The 16296-nt window shown below is 37.0% G+C and overlaps 4 protein-coding genes and 1 long non-coding RNA gene across 9 annotated transcripts; 2 read left to right on the top strand and 3 right to left on the bottom strand.

The window, feature by feature from the left end:
- Positions 1 to 27: 27 nt before the first annotated feature.
- LOC139784741 (uncharacterized) lies at positions 28 to 1502 on the bottom strand. Of its 2 annotated transcripts, none has more exons than XM_071723943.1 (4): positions 1260 to 1502; positions 889 to 1006; positions 558 to 728; positions 28 to 245 (listed from the first exon to the last, which is right to left on the bottom strand). In XM_071723943.1, exons 1-4 carry the CDS (start codon positions 1408 to 1410, stop codon positions 92 to 94), a joined length of 594 nt encoding a protein of 197 aa, XP_071580044.1. In that variant the 5' UTR covers positions 1411 to 1502; the 3' UTR covers positions 28 to 91. The 2 variants fall into 2 exon arrangements, 1 of the variants encoding a protein (XP_071580044.1); XR_011721668.1 differs by having other exon boundaries at positions 32 to 245; positions 558 to 794.
- A 3655-nt stretch (positions 1503 to 5157) lies between these two features.
- LOC139784739 (uncharacterized) lies at positions 5158 to 6633 on the bottom strand. Its single transcript, XM_071723941.1, has one exon. It carries the CDS (start codon positions 6576 to 6578, stop codon positions 5634 to 5636), a length of 945 nt encoding a protein of 314 aa, XP_071580042.1. The 5' UTR covers positions 6579 to 6633; the 3' UTR covers positions 5158 to 5633.
- On the top strand, positions 6527 to 8987 carry LOC139784740 (uncharacterized). Its single transcript, XM_071723942.1, has 7 exons — positions 6527 to 7446; positions 7659 to 7862; positions 7941 to 8054; positions 8123 to 8236; positions 8305 to 8418; positions 8489 to 8775; positions 8860 to 8987. The coding sequence occupies exons 1-6, from the start codon at positions 7339 to 7341 to the stop codon at positions 8654 to 8656; spliced, it is 822 nt and encodes a 273-aa protein (XP_071580043.1). The 5' UTR covers positions 6527 to 7338; the 3' UTR covers positions 8657 to 8775; positions 8860 to 8987.
- Positions 8988 to 12710: 3723 nt separating this feature from the next.
- Positions 12711 to 14132, bottom strand: LOC139784742 (uncharacterized). The gene is made up of 2 exons (XR_011721669.1): positions 13720 to 14132; positions 12711 to 13469 (listed from the first exon to the last, which is right to left on the bottom strand). It is a non-coding gene; the product is annotated as an uncharacterized lncRNA (long non-coding RNA).
- Positions 14133 to 14266: 134 nt separating this feature from the next.
- Dmap1 (DNA methyltransferase 1 associated protein 1) lies at positions 14267 to 16289 on the top strand. 4 transcript variants are annotated; one of them, XM_071723940.1, is made up of 7 exons: positions 14267 to 14361; positions 14452 to 15027; positions 15114 to 15444; positions 15522 to 15663; positions 15744 to 15898; positions 15988 to 16056; positions 16163 to 16289. In XM_071723940.1, the coding sequence occupies exons 2-7, from the start codon at positions 14468 to 14470 to the stop codon at positions 16187 to 16189; spliced, it is 1284 nt and encodes a 427-aa protein (XP_071580041.1). In that variant the 5' UTR covers positions 14267 to 14361; positions 14452 to 14467; the 3' UTR covers positions 16190 to 16289. The 4 variants fall into 4 exon arrangements, with proteins under 4 accessions (XP_071580041.1, XP_071580038.1, XP_071580040.1 ...); XM_071723937.1 differs by having other exon boundaries at positions 14268 to 14361; positions 15988 to 16289; XM_071723939.1 differs by having other exon boundaries at positions 14280 to 14361; positions 14433 to 15027; positions 15988 to 16289.
- The last annotated feature ends 7 nt before the right edge of the window (positions 16290 to 16296 follow it).

Raw genomic sequence — 16296 nt, 5'->3', positions numbered from 1 at the left:
GAGAGAGAGAGAGAGAGGAGAGAGAGAGAGAGAGAGAGAGAGAGAGAGAGAGAGAGAGAGAGAGAGAGAGAGAGACTATTTGCGTGTCTTATTACATATGTCCTCCGGGGCGAAGCCCGGGTAACCAGCTAGTATTATATATTTCATACCTTCTTGGAAACGTTCGGTCTGGCATATGACACAGCTCTTCCGATGAGGTTGGTGGTGTTCGAGTGGCTCGAAACGTTATGTCCATCCATGGATTACTAAACAAAAATTACGTTTTTACTTAATTTTACAAGTGATAGTATTTGCCTGCTTATTTCATGAGAAAAGTATACTTTTGTTGAACACTTTAAAAAGTACTTTATACATTAATTGAAATTATGAATAATCATTGATAAGAAATGTCAATGTTATAATAGAGCAAAAAATGTCGTTTAATCCTTGTGAAAAATATAGGTTCTCATAAGAATCACATGTCAAAATGTCATAAGATATATGAGATTATGGCATGTGATTATTACAAGAATCGTATCTAAAATTTTTTGTAGGGATAACATTATGCATGTATGTACCTTCGAGATGATGTATTCTGCTCATCAATGTTGTCCATTGCACTTTCCTCGTTCCAACTATTAGAGCCACCAGGAGTAGCATTTGACGGACCTGCTACACACCATTCATCATTTTCAGATGTGGGAGTGTCACTTCTTTGGATCGTACTTGAATCATTGGTGCTTGTACCACTATTGGTAGAAACAAGTACAAAATTTCGTCGAACTATATTGAAATTCAAATTTGTTTCGTCGACTCTAACGTAGGAAAAGATATACATTAATATACAAAATAAATTAAAATATTGTTTTTGGTACACTTTGTATATGTACATTATATATTAAAACTTACCTAACTTTCGGGGAAGTTAAAAACAACGTTGGTAATGCAGTCTGCAAAAGGTTTCGTCTTTTGGACTTCTTCCCATAGCCAAAACATTCTTCATTGAAATGGTCTGAGCATATCCGTGCTAAATGTTATAAAAAATATTGAAATTAATAACATATACGATACAAATTATGATACATAATTCTTTCACATGTATCTATGCTAAGAAGATTGCTCCGAATTCTTAACATAGTAGTTACATTTATTTAATATCAAGAACAACTTAAGCCATGGTCTGAAGAGTAACTTAAGTTCCACATAAAATAACAGAAATTTAATCCATGACTGTTAATTCAACTAAATATTAATAAAAGTTATGAAATTTGCAAACTTACCGAATTCAATTTTGTTTGGTAACTTAACCTCTCCAATTTTCTGTAGCCATCCCTCGCGAATTATATCGTTAGATGGTAATTTGAAAAAACTTATGTCTTTACGACATTGTGCCGAGTTGTTTCTACAACTTCGTACTACACACCGCACCATTTTTATTTCATAAATATAAAAATTTCATATCGCCACACGTATTACATACTCTCGATCTCGATGCTATGTATCTCTTTCTCTACTGCAGTGAGTGTGACAAGGACGAATACAATCAGGTGTGCCAATATTTATATCTTAATTTTGTTTTCTAGAGGTTGGTACAATTTGAGCTTCTCCGAGGTTTTTTAGACTAATAACTGAAAAGTCACTGAATATTGAGCACACCATGTTTTCTTTACACCATGGTTTTGTCAATCAGATTTAAAAGGTCAGAATCTGGTCGGTAGAGAGTGGGGGTAAATAGTATGGAATGATATGAGTGTTGGAAGGGGGAGGGGGCTACCTTGGAGTGAATGTAGGGTAGGAGAGATTTTACTTGAAGGAAGAGATCGAGGAGAGGAAATTTTTTGCGGCAGTATTCCAAGTCGGGTGGTCTGTCTTGCGCTGTTATAGCCAGTTGAAACATGGCTTCTATAACCGGGTGGTTGGTAATAGATAAAGATTTGATGAGATATTTTGAAGCTAAATGTTTGAGTCGTAATTTGAGAGGAGGTTCTTTGGCTTCCGCAAACATTGTGTTAATAGGAGTGGATATACGATATCCTAGGCAGGCTCTTATGGCTTTGTTCTGTATGATTTCCAGACGATGGAATTTAGGACTAGATTTAAGGGAGAAGATGTGAGATGCATATTCTATGTATCCTCTCAAGACGGCTCTATATATATTGAGGAGAAGTTGGGGATGCGAACCCCACCAAACTCCTCTTAATGCTGAAATTACGTCCGCAACCTTTCTGGCTTTGTTGATGACTGAGTCCATATGCTGAGCTCCTGTGAGTTGGGGATCAAGGATAATGCCGAGGAAGCGAACTGAATCCGCTGGGGTGATGATGTCATCACCAATATGAACTTTAAATTGATTTAGATTGAAGATTTTTTGTTTGGAAAAGATCATAAGTTGCGTTTTACTTGGAGAGATCTCTAAACCGCGATTGTAGAGGTAATTCGTAATATTTGCAAGAGTCGTCTCAATTCGGTGGATGGCTTTTTTAATTCTTTTGGCCGAGGCAAAGATAACAATATCGTCTGCGAATTGTAAAATCTTAACCCCAGGGAGTAGTAGGGAGGCTATATTTTTGAGATAAAAATTGAATAGGAAAGGGCTAAGTACTGATCCTTGAGGAGTGCCTTTGCGCGAAATGCGCGGGGATGAGAGCTTGCCCTGAATGACAAACTGAACGATTCTTTCTGTGATGAGGTTTTGGACAAACTGGCATGTTTTGGATGGAAAATTGGCCTGTATAAGGTCATCAACTAAAATGGGGGGAATAACATTGTCAAAGGCACCTTTGATGTCTATAAATAGGGCTACTGTAGCTTTGTTAAGGAGGTTGTTATTGTGGATTTCTGCGTTGAGAATGGTAAGGTTGTCGGAACATGAACGGAATTTGCGGAAGCCGAACTGGTGATCTGGGATAAGATTTGAGGTTCCGGATTCGGCGCACCAATGAATGCGGTTTAGGATCATCTTTTCGAGGAGTTTAAGTAAACAGGAAGTGAGGGCAATAGGGCGGGCTCCTTTGCCGTGGGGTTTAGGAATGAGATAGACTAATGAGTGGGACCAGGCCTCCGGGAATTCTCCTTCTGCAAAGATATTATTGATGATTCTGAGTAAGAGTTTTTTGAGAGAGATCGGAAGGGCTTTGAGAATTCTATAATCGATGCAATCAAGTCCCGGGCTGGAATTGCTTTTGCATGTGTTGAGAGCATGGTGGAATTCATTATATATGAATGGGTTATCAAGCCATTGTAAAGGACCATTGGGGTTTGCGCGATTATTAAGTAGGTTAGGACGGTCTGACGTACAGGAGGGGGGAGTTATATTTGCCATGGTCTCATCAGCAAGCTCCTCGCTTATCGTGGAAGTGTCTTCGGATGGTGCTAGTTTGCGATTGCGGAATCTTTTGATCATTTTCCAAATTGATGGCGTGGGAGTCATAAAATCAAGCGAGTTGCAGTAGTTCTTCCATCCTTCTCTTTTAGCTGTTCTTAGGGTTTTACGGGTGGTGGTTACTTGATTTCGATATACCTGGAAGTTGTTCATAGTAGGGTTTCTTCGATACGTCCTGCACGCGCGGCTTCTTGCTTTGACCGCTTCTTCGCATTCTGCATTCCACCAAGGGGCAGGAGGAGGGCTTTGGTGGGAGTTATTTGGTTGTTGGATACTTTTGCCGTTGTCGGTTCTGGGCGTATTGGAAGGGGGGGAGATGGTGTCAACAACCTTCTGTAGAGAGTTGACGAAGGAGTCATACTGTTTTAAGGGCTCGTTATCTGCATCGCGAAGGACGAGAGTTTCAATCTCATGCATTTTGCTCTCTAGAGAAGAAGTGAGCTCTCTAAGTTGTATTTTGGTGAGTTTATACTTGTGGGAAAAGATGCAGTTTGTTTTAATTTTTGCATTGACTGTGGTACCAATTGGACGGTGATCACTGCCACGCGTGTCATTAAACACGCGAGTGTTAAGGAGAGGAACAAGATTACAAGAGGCGATGACGAGGTCTATTAGAGATGGTGTAACGCCTGGGGGAGGAATGAATGTAGGCGTATTTGGATTGAGTAGCGTAAAGGGGAAGCGGTCCAGCAAGTCCATGATAACATGTCCCGCCGAATTGGGAGAAGAAGCCCCCCAGTGGGGGTGATGTGCGTTAAGATCTCCTAGGAGTAGGGATTGAGGGAAGGAGTTGGCCAGGTTGAAAAATCTTTGCCAAGTTCTCTGAGGACAGACCCCGTTGGGATGTCTGTAAATTCCGAAGAGAGCTGTACTAGTGTTGTTAACCGAAATTTTGATACCAATAGCCTCGACAGAGTCATCTGTTTTCAGGATGCTATCTAGATTGATATGAGAGAAGTTTATGCTGTTGCGGATGAGAAGTGCTATGCCTTGGCGGCCGGTGTCACGGTCTTGGCGAATTATTTTGAAACCTGGAATGGAGAAGGAATGTAAAGGGTTTAGGAGGGTTTCCGCTAAAAAAATAATATCATGGGATTCTGACAGTTTTTCGATGTCAGGTTTCCTGAGAGAAGCGCCCCTGCAGTTCCAATAAATAATGTTAAAACTGGGAGAGGAAGCCAAACTGGAGGTGTTAGAGGGCATTTAAAGGCCGTAGACACCTTGGATGATGGTGCAAAATTGAAGCACCATTTTATAAATTTGAGAGTCGTTAACTGCAGGGAAAAATTCTGGGAGGTTGCGAACAAAATCGATGATGATTTTAAAAAGACTACGTAGGGACTCAAAAGAGAAGGGAGGATTAGGATTGTCGGATGGGTTATTGCCTCTATCGTTGGTTGGTGCATTACCATAATTGAATACGGGAGATTGGGAGTTAAAGGACTGTTCTCTGCCGTGTGGATAGTATAGGCAGTCGTTGTGCGCCCCTTTGAGGTTGTGTTGATTAATATTCAGATTGTTTTCCTGAGAAGGATTTCTCGTGTAGCTGCGTTGAGAGAGAGAGGGGTTTGAATTGCCCTGGTTGCGGGGGGAGCCATTTTTCAAGATTCCTGAATACGACTGTGGAGATGAGGAGGGGGATCTATTCAGCGAGGGCATTGCATTAAAATTGAATCGAGTACTTTTTGGAGAGTCTGAAGAGCTCGTAGAACCTGGGAGAGAGGGATAGGAGTCCGAGGAACTGAAGTCGGGAGGGGGAGAGTAGATTGAAGATTGACAGTTTTCAACCTTGTTGCGGGCTTCTAGATAGGGAATGTTTTGTTCAGCCGCTATTTGGACAATTTTTTTCTGTTTAATAAAAACCGGGCAGGTGGGTGCAGTGGGAAGGTGATCGCCCTTACAATTTATACATATCGGGGGTAAGTTAACCCTTAAATGCCACACCTCTCAAGAATCTCGTAAATGACACATGGGGTCTAAAAGACCCCAGCATGAAAAATGTCTCCTTACTTATTGATTTTTTGATATTTAGTTATGAAAATTATTTTCAATGTTGTTCAAGGCTTAGAAAAGAGAATAAAATGCTTATATTGTTAAAATTTCAATTTAAACATAGTATAAAAAATTAAGATCGCCAACAGTTAAAATATTGGCTCCAAAATCAAAAAAATAAAAAATAATAAATAAATAAATATGAGCTCCATTTTTGGCGGGAACATTTGAAAATATATCATTCTAAAGGGTCTGGGGTCCGCTGGACCCCGGGTGGCATTTAAGGGTTAATTCTTGGACAGTCATCTTTATTAGCGTGTGATTCCGACGTGCATCTGCCGCATTTTGCTCTGCTGCGACAGCTCGAGCTGATATGGCCAAAGCGAAAGCAGGAGAAGCATATTTGGATTTGAGGAATGTAGGGCTCTACTTTTAATTTTGTTTTAAAAATAGAAATCTCTAAAGGCAAAGTTTGCCCTTCGAATTTAATTAGAATTGTTTTGGATGGTTCAAACACAGACTCCCCGTTTTTCTTGACACGACGATTGAGGCGCTGAATGGAGATAATTTTTACAGAGGATTCAATTTCCTGGATGATTTCGTTATCAGAGTGGCACAGAGGGATGCCCTTGACAATAGCAATACGCATGATCTTGAACGAAGGTATAAAGGCTACTAAGTTATGTTTTTTAAGCGATGGGTGGCCAATAACCCGATTAGCCGCCTGGTGCGTTTCAAATTTAGCCCGAACTTTGTTATTTCCAATTGTGTGTATTTCTTGAATACTCTCGTCAAATCCGTTGATGATTTTGGAGATCAAAAGCGAATCGGGAGCGACGTTGGATTCCGCGTACTGGAAATGAACGAGGTAAGGCGGGAGATCAGTGGCCGAATAGCGGTTAGCCTCCCTGCGATGTTTCTTGCTGGAAGAAACAGAGGCAGGGGATGGCGATCCTCTCTCGGCAGATGCCAAATCGCATTCGGATTCGGATGCGCGCTTGACCCCCCTCCTCGTTTCGATGGCAGGATCAAGATCCATAACCGAGCCCGGGGGAGGGCCATTGTTACTAATATCGGTTGGAACTATCGCAGGAGATTTTATTGTGTTGCTAATCATTTCTTTAGGTTTCGAGAAGTTTGCATCGTTGTTTTCGGCGATATATGATACCTCACGAGCGGTGGCGGTAGCCACTACCGCGCCATCAACCTTTTCAAGAATTTTCATGTTCGATATATAGGGAACAGTCGAGTCTTTACTGGGACGAGGGGGAAGGGGCGGGGACCCACCTGTCTTCTTGGTCGTCTCAGAATTATGATGCTTCCTATTTTTTTTTTGTTTTTTCCCCCCATGGTATTTTCTAAACTATCCGACGAATCGCTAGCCGATCCGTCGTTACGATCGCGATCGCTCGACGAAGAGCGAGAGCGAATTAACGGGGAATTGATGGGGCTCACGGGCAAGCGGCTCAGAATTGCTGCGCGACTGGCTAAATTATTAGCGAAATTATCAAACTCACTCAGAGAGGCCGTAGTCCTTTGTTGAGGGAGAGACGTTTCACCGGGATCGAGAATGCGGGAGGCCGAAGCCGTCTGCATCTCCCCGTGTAAATGCGCGATTCTAGATTGTTTTTGCCGAGATATCACAACGAACCGGAAAAGAAAGAAATATCTCGAAAATCTCAATAAACCGAGCAGAAAATATCGAACACTGGATAAAAGAAACACTCGCGACGCGAGAAAGACCGACCGGCACAATTATGGAGTCTGTATAAGGAGACCGAACTAAGCTTGATTATAGCTTCGAAACTGAAACCAAAATCTATGACCACTATCAGTTCTAAATTTGCTCACTTGTGGCGCTGGCTACTTTGATCTACCGGAAATGATAGTCGAAAATCTTGGTTATACTTGGTTATACTCAAAGACGAAGAAGCGAAGGATAGAAACGAACGAGCAAACGAACAAGCTAGTGAATAACGAAAAAAATGGGAAGAACTTGTTCATATCCAGGATGCAAGTCAGGATCGGCAGCTTACGAAAGATATGCAGCAAAGCATGGCTTGCCACAACATAGATTTTTTTTTATACCAAAAGTATGTATTTTATATTTTTAAAAATAATAAAAAGATTAATATATATTACCCAGGTAGCAAGCACTCGTCATTTTGACGTCAAATGACGTCAAAAGACGTCAAAATGACAGACTTTTGACGTCAATTGACGTCAAAATGACGAGTCTGGCTACCTGGGTATATTATAAAGATTAATATAATATATTATAATTGTTATACATTATTTGTTTCAGAATCCACGTCGACGACAGGAATGGCAAAAAGCTCTCAAACGATCTAGACCATTCACTGATACAGAAGTTATTTGCGACAAGCATTTTGCTGATGGCGATATTTTATTCCTAGACAAATTGCTTCTTCATGATGGATCAATCTTTACATCAAACAAACAGAAAATACGTTTGTCATCAACTGCAATTCCACATTCGTATGATCAGGTATCTTGAGATATATACATAATATTATTTTTAAGTTACAGAAGTATTATAAACAAATATAATTACTTTTGTTTACAGGAGACTAATGAAAAAGCTGTAACTCTAGATAATCACGCTCACCTATTGGATTCAACATCATCAAATCTTTATGATTCCAGTGCAGAAGCTTCAACGTCATATTCGTATAATCAGGTATGTATGTATGTAACGATTATTAGTGTATCAAGGTAATATAGGCAATTATAATTTATTTTTTACAGGAGACTCTTGAAAAGGCTGTAACAACTCTGGATAATTATGCTCAATTGGATTCAACATCATCAAATCTTTATGATTCCAGTGCAGAAGCTTCAACGTCATATTCGTATAATCAGGTATGTATGTATGTAACGATTATTAGTGTATCAAGGTAATATAGGCAATTATAATTTATTTTTTACAGGAGACTCATGAAAAGGCTGTAACAACTCTGGATAATTATGCTCAATTGGATTCAACATCATCAAATCTTTATGATTACAGTACAGAACCTTCAACGTCATATTCGTATAATCAGGTATGTATGTATATAACGATTATTAGTATATCAAGGTAATATATAGGCAATTATAATTTATTTTTTACAGGAGACTCATGAAAAGACTGCAATAACTCTGGATGCTCATGCTCAATTGGAATCGACATCATCTAATCTTATTGATGATGCTAATACAGAATCTGGAACTTCAACAGCAACTGATTCCAATCCATGCACAGTAATACATGGAACATTGTTGAAGAAATTGCAAATATAATATTGCCAGATAAATGGACATATATGATATGTGGCAATAATGTTATAATCGGGATATGGAAGCTAAATGGATATTTTGTAAAGCGTATGGTTTTGGAATCAAATTCAAATTCCATTAAAGTAATACATTTATATAATTACATTATAATTAGTTACATTAACTATTTACAAAGTTTTTTAAATATATGTTTTTATATTAATTAGGTTTATATTAATAATGAACAAATAAATGTGCCAGAAATAACTGCCGTGAATTCTACGGAGACACTTTTAAAAAATATAAAAATACTGGAACCATTATTATTGTGCAATGGAAGAATTGCTACACAAGAGTAAATATTTTCTTAGATTTTCTTTAATTTTAAAATTGAATAAATCTCTATTTTTTTAACTTTTTCTATTTATTTTTTATGTAGGTACTCAAAGCAATGTTTAGGGTTTGTTGATTCAAATAAAACAAAAGTACGATACGGACACTACTGGTGCGTTTATTGCCGTGTGATAAAACGTAAAAATTGTTTGAACAAGATACGTGAAAAGACGTTGCCAATAAAATATCTAGAGAAACATCGACGCAAGCAGAAAATAGTAAGAGTGGAAAGACAACGAAGAAGAAGAATGCAATCTAAGGTAAAATCTTAAGTTAAATCTTCTACCAATTTCTGTACATTTCAAAGTTGTTCAAACATTATAATATTTGTTAATTATTTCAGATTGAAAAATTGAAAAACGAAATTGGAAAATTACGTGTAAAATGTGCAGTCACGCAGGAAAAACTGTTAAATGAAAAAATTGAAACGCTACCGCTGGAACAACAGGAAAACGTGCGAGCATGTTTCAAAGCTGCAGCGTGTCCAAAAAAAGGTGTGCGATATACTAAACAATGGATTTACGAGTGCTTATTAATGCGAATAAAAAATCGCAAATTATACGAACATCTCCGCTCGCGTAATATTCTTGCTTTGCCTCACGTCGACACGCTTCATAAATACACACGAAAAACAGATAGCGCATATGGATTTAACGATGCGACATTTCAATGTCTTAAAGAAAAATCAAATCAGTTGTCCATTGTTGAAAGAAGAGGTATTTTTTTATTTGTTATGTAGAATATTTTATTATTATAATTATATATATATAATTTAGCTATTTTATAGTCACATAAAACACATTGTATGTTAAATTTTTGAACTATTATTTTCTAGGATCGTTACTTATCGATGAAATGAAATTGACAGAAGGTTTTCGTTTCAACCGCGATACATGTCAATTTCAAGGATTCGTCGATCTAGGTGAATACACTGATGAAGCTCAGAAAAATGAACCTGGAGATCATGCTTTGGTCTTCATGTTCCAACCTTTTCGAGGTAAATGGGTACAAGCACTCGCTTGTTTTTTGAGCAAAGGATGTGCACGAAGCAATGTGCTGACTAACTTAATATTGGAGTGCATTACATATTTGGAGAACGCTGGATTTTTTTGCGATGTGATAACAACCGATGGTGCTCAATGGAATCGAGCGATGTGGACTAATTTTGGGATTAGTGAAGAAAATATTAGCTGCGTACATCCTTGCGATTCGGAACGACGATTATGGTTTTGCTCAGATTTCCCACATCTTATAAAAAATTTTCGAAATTGGGTAGTTAAGCACGAGGAAATATGGGTACAATAAAACTTTTTAATTTATTAAAATTTTGTGTAACTATCTCAGATAGACATGTGTCAGCATACTGCCTGCATAATGATGAAAATTTTAAATTGAAAATGCATCAATACTGAAAGATGCGTCCTCATATATGATATGTGTGTTAGTAGCAAGTAAAAGAATCTTCTGATGCTGTCAAAATTGCGACAATATGCTGTCAAAATTGCAACAGTATGCTGACAAATATATTAGTGCATGCTAATTTATGCATTTTGTATGAAATTAAAGTCAGCTTAAAATTATAAATAAGTATGTTTTATTTTATGCTGCTTTAATTACATCACAATGTATGAATAATATGCTGCATTTTATGTTTCTGTTTATCTTGGCTATTTCTCTATCAATGTTTGATATTATTGATGTTATTTACAGACACCTGATGGTATTGTACAAAAAAAGTGTTGGAAGGCTTTGCTAGAACTAGAGCATACCGACTCTTTTGCGCTGAAGATATCTTATAAATTGTCAGCTGCTCATATAAACCCAAAATATTATCAAAAAATGAACGTAGCTTTGGCATTTCAGGTATTTTTTGTGATAGTTTATTTTGAACTCAAAAATTGTTTACAGTCTACAGTATAAAATTTATGTTTTAAATTTTTTTTGCCAGTTTTTTTCACAACGTTTAGCAGCTGCGATGACATTATTACAATCTAAACACCCGGATTTAGCTAATTGTGAATCTACAGTGAAGTTTATTAATCGAGTAGACACCTTGATTTCAATTATGACATCGCGAACATCGGGAGAAGCTTTAAAATTAAATTCTAAAAATTATGAGGTAATGTCATCAAATAAATAATTAAAACTAAATTTCCATTGACCGCATCACGCATCGCGTCAAATATTTTAAAAATCTTATCTTACAGCATATACAACAATTTATTCAATTTTTAAACGAATGGGAAACGGAAACGAAAAAACTAGATTACATTTATCTAACGCAGAATACATCGCTGGGATTAAAGATCACATTAAGAGCGACACTTGAAATCGTAGAGTTTTTATACTACGAATGTAATTATGAATATTTATTGACTGCTCGATTAAGCCAAGATGCGCTGGAAGTGAGTATAAAAGACTTTTAATTATAATTAAGCTTTTAGCGTTTTCGATTAAACAGATTTTGATAGAGTTAAGATTAATCGTATCTCCCTAGCAACATGTCCAAGCTGAAATAGGTTGGAGTTTAATTCTTGAATGTATTCGCAAGAGAAACGTATGCGCAAATACCTACAGAAAAGTTGCAAGTTGATTTTATAGCTATCCGTATAACTGCGCATACGTTTCTCTTGCGAGTATAATTAAAAATCTAGCTTCTAATCCTGTATCTAGTAACCTACGACAGATTAAACGATTAATGGCGTTTTCGATTTGCGACTCGACCCGACTCGGGGTCGCATCACGGACGTGGAATACATACATATCTATGTATGTATTCCACGTCCGTGATGCGACCCCGAGTCGGGTCGAGTCGCAAATCGAAAACGCCATAACTCTGGATCGATCAGAATACGTTTAAATAAAAAACACTTAATATATTTTTTATTTTTATAAAAATGTATTTTATTTAATAATGAGTAATATATGTTTTAGCGTTTTTTCGGTCTAGCTAGAGGAGTTTGCGGATCAAACGATCATCCAGATGCAATTCTTTTCGGCCATATGTTTCGACTCATGTCTACATATTCTTTAATAAAACCTTGCAAAGGCAGCAATGTCAGCGGTGGGGAAATGTTATCGGCGTTACTAACCGTAGATAATATTTCTAAAGAAACAACCGGCAAAAAGGAATTTTTAAGTATATTAGATAGCATTATTGAAAACAGTGAGATCAATAATTGCTCCATAGCCAAAACTTCAGATGCACAAGAATTGCAAGAAAAGAATTCAGCGCAATATATAACAGCATATATGGCAGGGTATATTGTGCATAAAAGTCAAAAATGGACATCCTGCGAAGACTGTTTGAACAGCTTGCAATCACTTCACGACGCAGATATTGAGGCAAACCAAATGATTAAACTGCTGTCGCTTAGATCTTTGAAGTATCCATCGCAATACTTGCGAAATTTGGTAACAGAAATAGAAGAAATAATTTTGACTACCGTTCGTGACGAATGCTTCCAGGCTGATACTTTTTTTCATGTGTGTTACGCTTTGCAAGAGGTGAAATTGCCACTCGTTGGATGTGATATGCATAATAAAGAATTAACCAAGCGACTCATTAATTTTTATTTAATAATGCGAGCTAACTTTATGAGTAAAGCTCATAATTTTAACACAGCAGCAAAGCTCAAAGAAAAGACCAAAAAGGCAAGAAAAGACTCGAAATTGTAAGCGGGTATCTTGTATTTATAAATTTAATAAAATTTATTTTAATAATACACTTGTATATGATTTTTTAAACCTAAATCGCATACAGACAAAAAATAATACAGTCAGATATAAATCATTATTTAGGATATACGAAAATATATAAATACACAAAACACAATTGCTGGATTGTATAACTTATAAGTAATGATAGTTAATAATATAGCTTTGATACAATAATATAGCTATGATGTATATATAGCGATGATGTCTATGTATTATATGTCAGTTATTTTTCTTTGTAATAAATATGTACAATTGTTTTATAAAGTTACTATTTTAGTAACTGTAGAGTTAGTATTTCTAATAAATTTTCAATGCGATAACTCCCAAAAGTTATAAGTTTTACAATTTTCTGATGAACGCAGTATTTCAAATGGAAGTTGGTTCAATATATCAATGATTTTCGAAAGATGTTGTATAGAACAAATTTTTTTTAAAGTCATCCATGATAGAAACTCATTACGATGAAGAAACTTAATTTCCATATTATCATTGATAATTATTTTAAATCCGTCCGTCAGATCTTCCCGTATTTGTATAATAATTAGCCCTGTATCGTAAACACATATTCCCCAATTAGGTGGTTTTTTAAGCGATTGTATATTCTGTTTCAATTCAGAGAATTTTAATCCTTTTCCCTTATCATGGTCCACATTTTCATACATATTATCACCTTCCATTTTCAATAATTCCTTTTTTTCCGGAAGAATTGTAGTTCAATGTAGTTCTGTAAGAAAATAGCCAACCATTAACAATTTTAAAAGGGTAAAAAAATACAATATTTGATAAAATAAATCATATTAATTAAAATATTTTTAAACGTTACGCGAGATCATAACCTGTACAGCCACTAATATTGGCATTTAATTTCTTATATAAATATTTAATTAATAATAATTGATATATGAGGATTCACAACAAAATAACTTTTCCTTGCATAACTTATAAATATATAATTTTGCATTTTGAGTACTCACCTCAATTTTTTTACATGTATTTTATATCCTTACGTAGTAATAACGCGTTATATTTTCTCACGTTGGTTTCTGCGAGATATATATTTTAGATTATGTTGCGTTTTTCCCGATTCCTGACATGTAAGTCATGAGCTAGTTCTGGAGTGCTCCAAATTTTTATTCTGCTATTTAAAAAACATGTAATTTATAATGACATACGGCATAAGAACTTGGATCTCGGACTATAACTTCATCAAGAGTGTAAAATATATTTCCGGTAGATCAACGTTACTAGCGCTGCACGTGGTCATATTTGGTACTGATAGAGTTTCAAATTTCGGTTTCACTTTTCAAGTATGGAGATCGGTCTCCTTATACAGACTCCATAGGGCTACGTTCGGATTCCCACCCGAGTGCTAAAAATCCTATAGTATATGTCACATGCACTATAGATTTTCAGAACCCAGGTGGGGAATCGGAACGCACCCTAGAAGGATCTCTGGCGTGAGCAATTCAATGGTGTGTGTTTTCTCGACGTTGGCAACACTGAAACGAAGTTTCGCATTGTCACCGCGCGAGGTCTCCAATATCAATTCGGAGTTCGGCCGTGACTCCTGTCGACCCTTAACCTTACAGTGGAAACCTAACCTAGAAATACATAAAGTAATAATATTTTTATGAGAACATTTTCTTTGTAGTTTTCTATCGAATGGTAGATTGTAGACGCTTTTAAGCTTTCAACTTGTCCTTTAGGTTATATAGCGCCGCGATGGCGGATGTACGCGATATTCTGGACATTGAAGTGCCGACGACCACGGAACTCACGAAAGAGTCGATATTGGGCAGCGACAAAAAGAGTCGCAAGCGGTATGACTACAACAAAATGCCAAAACGCCCTGAGGGCATGCATCGCGAAGTGTTTGCCCTCCTCTGCAAGGACAACAACGACGTGCCGCCATTATTCCCGACCGACACCGCGAAGGGATATAAGCAGGTGCGAGCTAAGCTTGGTATGAAGAAGGTCAGGCCATGGAAGTGGACACCATTTACCAATCCAGCACGCACAGACGGTGCAATTTTTCATCACTGGCGGCGCGTTGCTGATGCCGGAAAGGAGTATCCCTTCGCAAAGTTCAATAAGAAAGTTCCAATTCCTATATACACAAATACCGAATATGTTCAACACTTAGGAGCCAATGGCTGGACACGAGCAGAGACTGATCATCTGTTTGATTTGTGCAGAAGATTTGATCTTAGATTTATTATCATCAGAGACAGATGGGATCGCGCCAAGTTCCCTGCTAGATCCGTAGAAGACTTAAAAGAGAGGCAAGAATGATATATATACATATTTATGTTTTATTGATTTGGATATGCTTTTTGGAATGCGTATGTAATTTTAAATAAATCCACAGGTATTATCAGGTGTGTGCAGCATTGACAAAGGCAAAATCCCACACTGACAAGGTATATATCTTTGACGCTGAACATGAGAAGCGCAGAAAGGAACAGTTGAAAAAGTTGTTTGAACGCACTCCTGAACAAGTGGAGGAAGAACAGACTCTACTGACTGAATTGCGCAAGATTGAACAGAGGAAGAAAGAGAGAGATAGAAAGACGCAAGATTTACAGAAATTAATTACCCAGGCCGATCAACAAGCAGATCCTAGAAAGAGTGAAAGGAAATCTTCCAAAAAGAGCAGCAGCTCTTCTAGGAATAGACCGAATAAAACTGATACGTCTCATGTATGTCATAAAATTATACTCTGTATACAATGGTACGTTTATATCAAGATATTTACATGGTTTTTTTAAATTTACAGGCGGTAGAGTCAGCCGGAATTAAATTTCCCGATTTTAAGAATAGCGGCGTTACTCTTCGTTCTCAGAGAATCAAATTACCAAGTAGTCTCGGTCAAAAGAAAATGAAAGGCATTGAGCAAATGCTGAATGAATTGTGTTTAGGTAAAAAGATATAATTCATTTTCATACTGCGCTTGTAAAATTGAATGAGTTACTTATGGAAACTGTTACTTACATTGCAGAATTAAATCCACCACCAACGGAGCAAATATGTCAGCAATTTAACGAACTGCGTAGCGACATAGTTTTGCATTACGAATTGAAAAGTGCGTTATCAACATGTGATTATGAGTTACAATCTTTAAGGCACCAATACGAAGCGCTAGCACCAGGGAAGGTGAATATCAATACGATACTTCTCAAATAAATATTTTATGTAATATCCGTTTTGAATTTTGTTTGTCTTGTCTTTATCTTTTATTGTAGACTTTAACGATACCACCCGCGCTCCTGCCAAAAACAGAACCGGAAGTCAAAGCGGATATTATTGACGTGGTAGGGGGTTCGCCCAGCACGCCCAGTATTACTCATTAATTCAAAATAATCTTTATGTAAAATAGGAATTAATCAAGTAAGTTATGTACATATTGTTCTTTTTTAGTTATCAACGTGCCAATTTTCATATTGAAAGTTATCGAGCACGCATTGCCCGTTATCATTCGTCATCGTATTATATTATGAGGCAATTCTTATTTTATACTAAGGAAATAAATATAAAAAAAATCAAATGACATC

This window comes from Temnothorax nylanderi, unplaced genomic scaffold (genome assembly GCF_030848795.1).
Source record: "Temnothorax nylanderi isolate EJ_2023f unplaced genomic scaffold, tnyl_v1.0 TNYL_tig0668_pilon, whole genome shotgun sequence".
Lineage (NCBI taxonomy): Eukaryota > Metazoa > Arthropoda > Insecta > Hymenoptera > Formicidae > Temnothorax > Temnothorax nylanderi.
Note: the sequence above shows the minus strand (reverse complement) of the source record. Positions and strands in the feature narration are given on the sequence as shown.

What these genes read in the sequence shown, in the direction of transcription:
- LOC139784741 (XM_071723943.1), bottom strand. Translation starts at nt 1,410, where the DNA reads ATGGTGCGGTGTGTAGTACGAAGTTGTAGAAACAACTCGGCACAATGT. An exon ending in ACCAAACAAAATTGAATTCG is followed by an intron (nt 1,007 to 1,259) that starts GTAAGTTTGCAA and finishes TATAACATTTAG; the next exon opens with CACGGATATGCTCAGACCAT. An exon ending in TTAACTTCCCCGAAAGTTAG is followed by an intron (nt 729 to 888) that starts GTAAGTTTTAAT and finishes TTCTACCAATAG; the next exon opens with TGGTACAAGCACCAATGATT.
- LOC139784739 (XM_071723941.1), bottom strand. Translation starts at nt 6,578, where the DNA reads ATGAAAATTCTTGAAAAGGTTGATGGCGCGGTAGTGGCTACCGCCACC.
- LOC139784740 (XM_071723942.1), top strand. Translation starts at nt 7,339, where the DNA reads ATGGGAAGAACTTGTTCATATCCAGGATGCAAGTCAGGATCGGCAGCT. An exon ending in CGTCATATTCGTATAATCAG is followed by an intron (nt 8,237 to 8,304) that starts GTATGTATGTAT and finishes TATTTTTTACAG; the next exon opens with GAGACTCATGAAAAGGCTGT. An exon ending in CGTCATATTCGTATAATCAG is followed by an intron (nt 8,419 to 8,488) that starts GTATGTATGTAT and finishes TATTTTTTACAG; the next exon opens with GAGACTCATGAAAAGACTGC.
- Dmap1 (XM_071723937.1), top strand. Translation starts at nt 14,468, where the DNA reads ATGGCGGATGTACGCGATATTCTGGACATTGAAGTGCCGACGACCACG. An exon ending in GCTGAATGAATTGTGTTTAG is followed by an intron (nt 15,664 to 15,743) that starts GTAAAAAGATAT and finishes CTTACATTGCAG; the next exon opens with AATTAAATCCACCACCAACG. An exon ending in AAGCGCTAGCACCAGGGAAG is followed by an intron (nt 15,899 to 15,987) that starts GTGAATATCAAT and finishes CTTTTATTGTAG; the next exon opens with ACTTTAACGATACCACCCGC.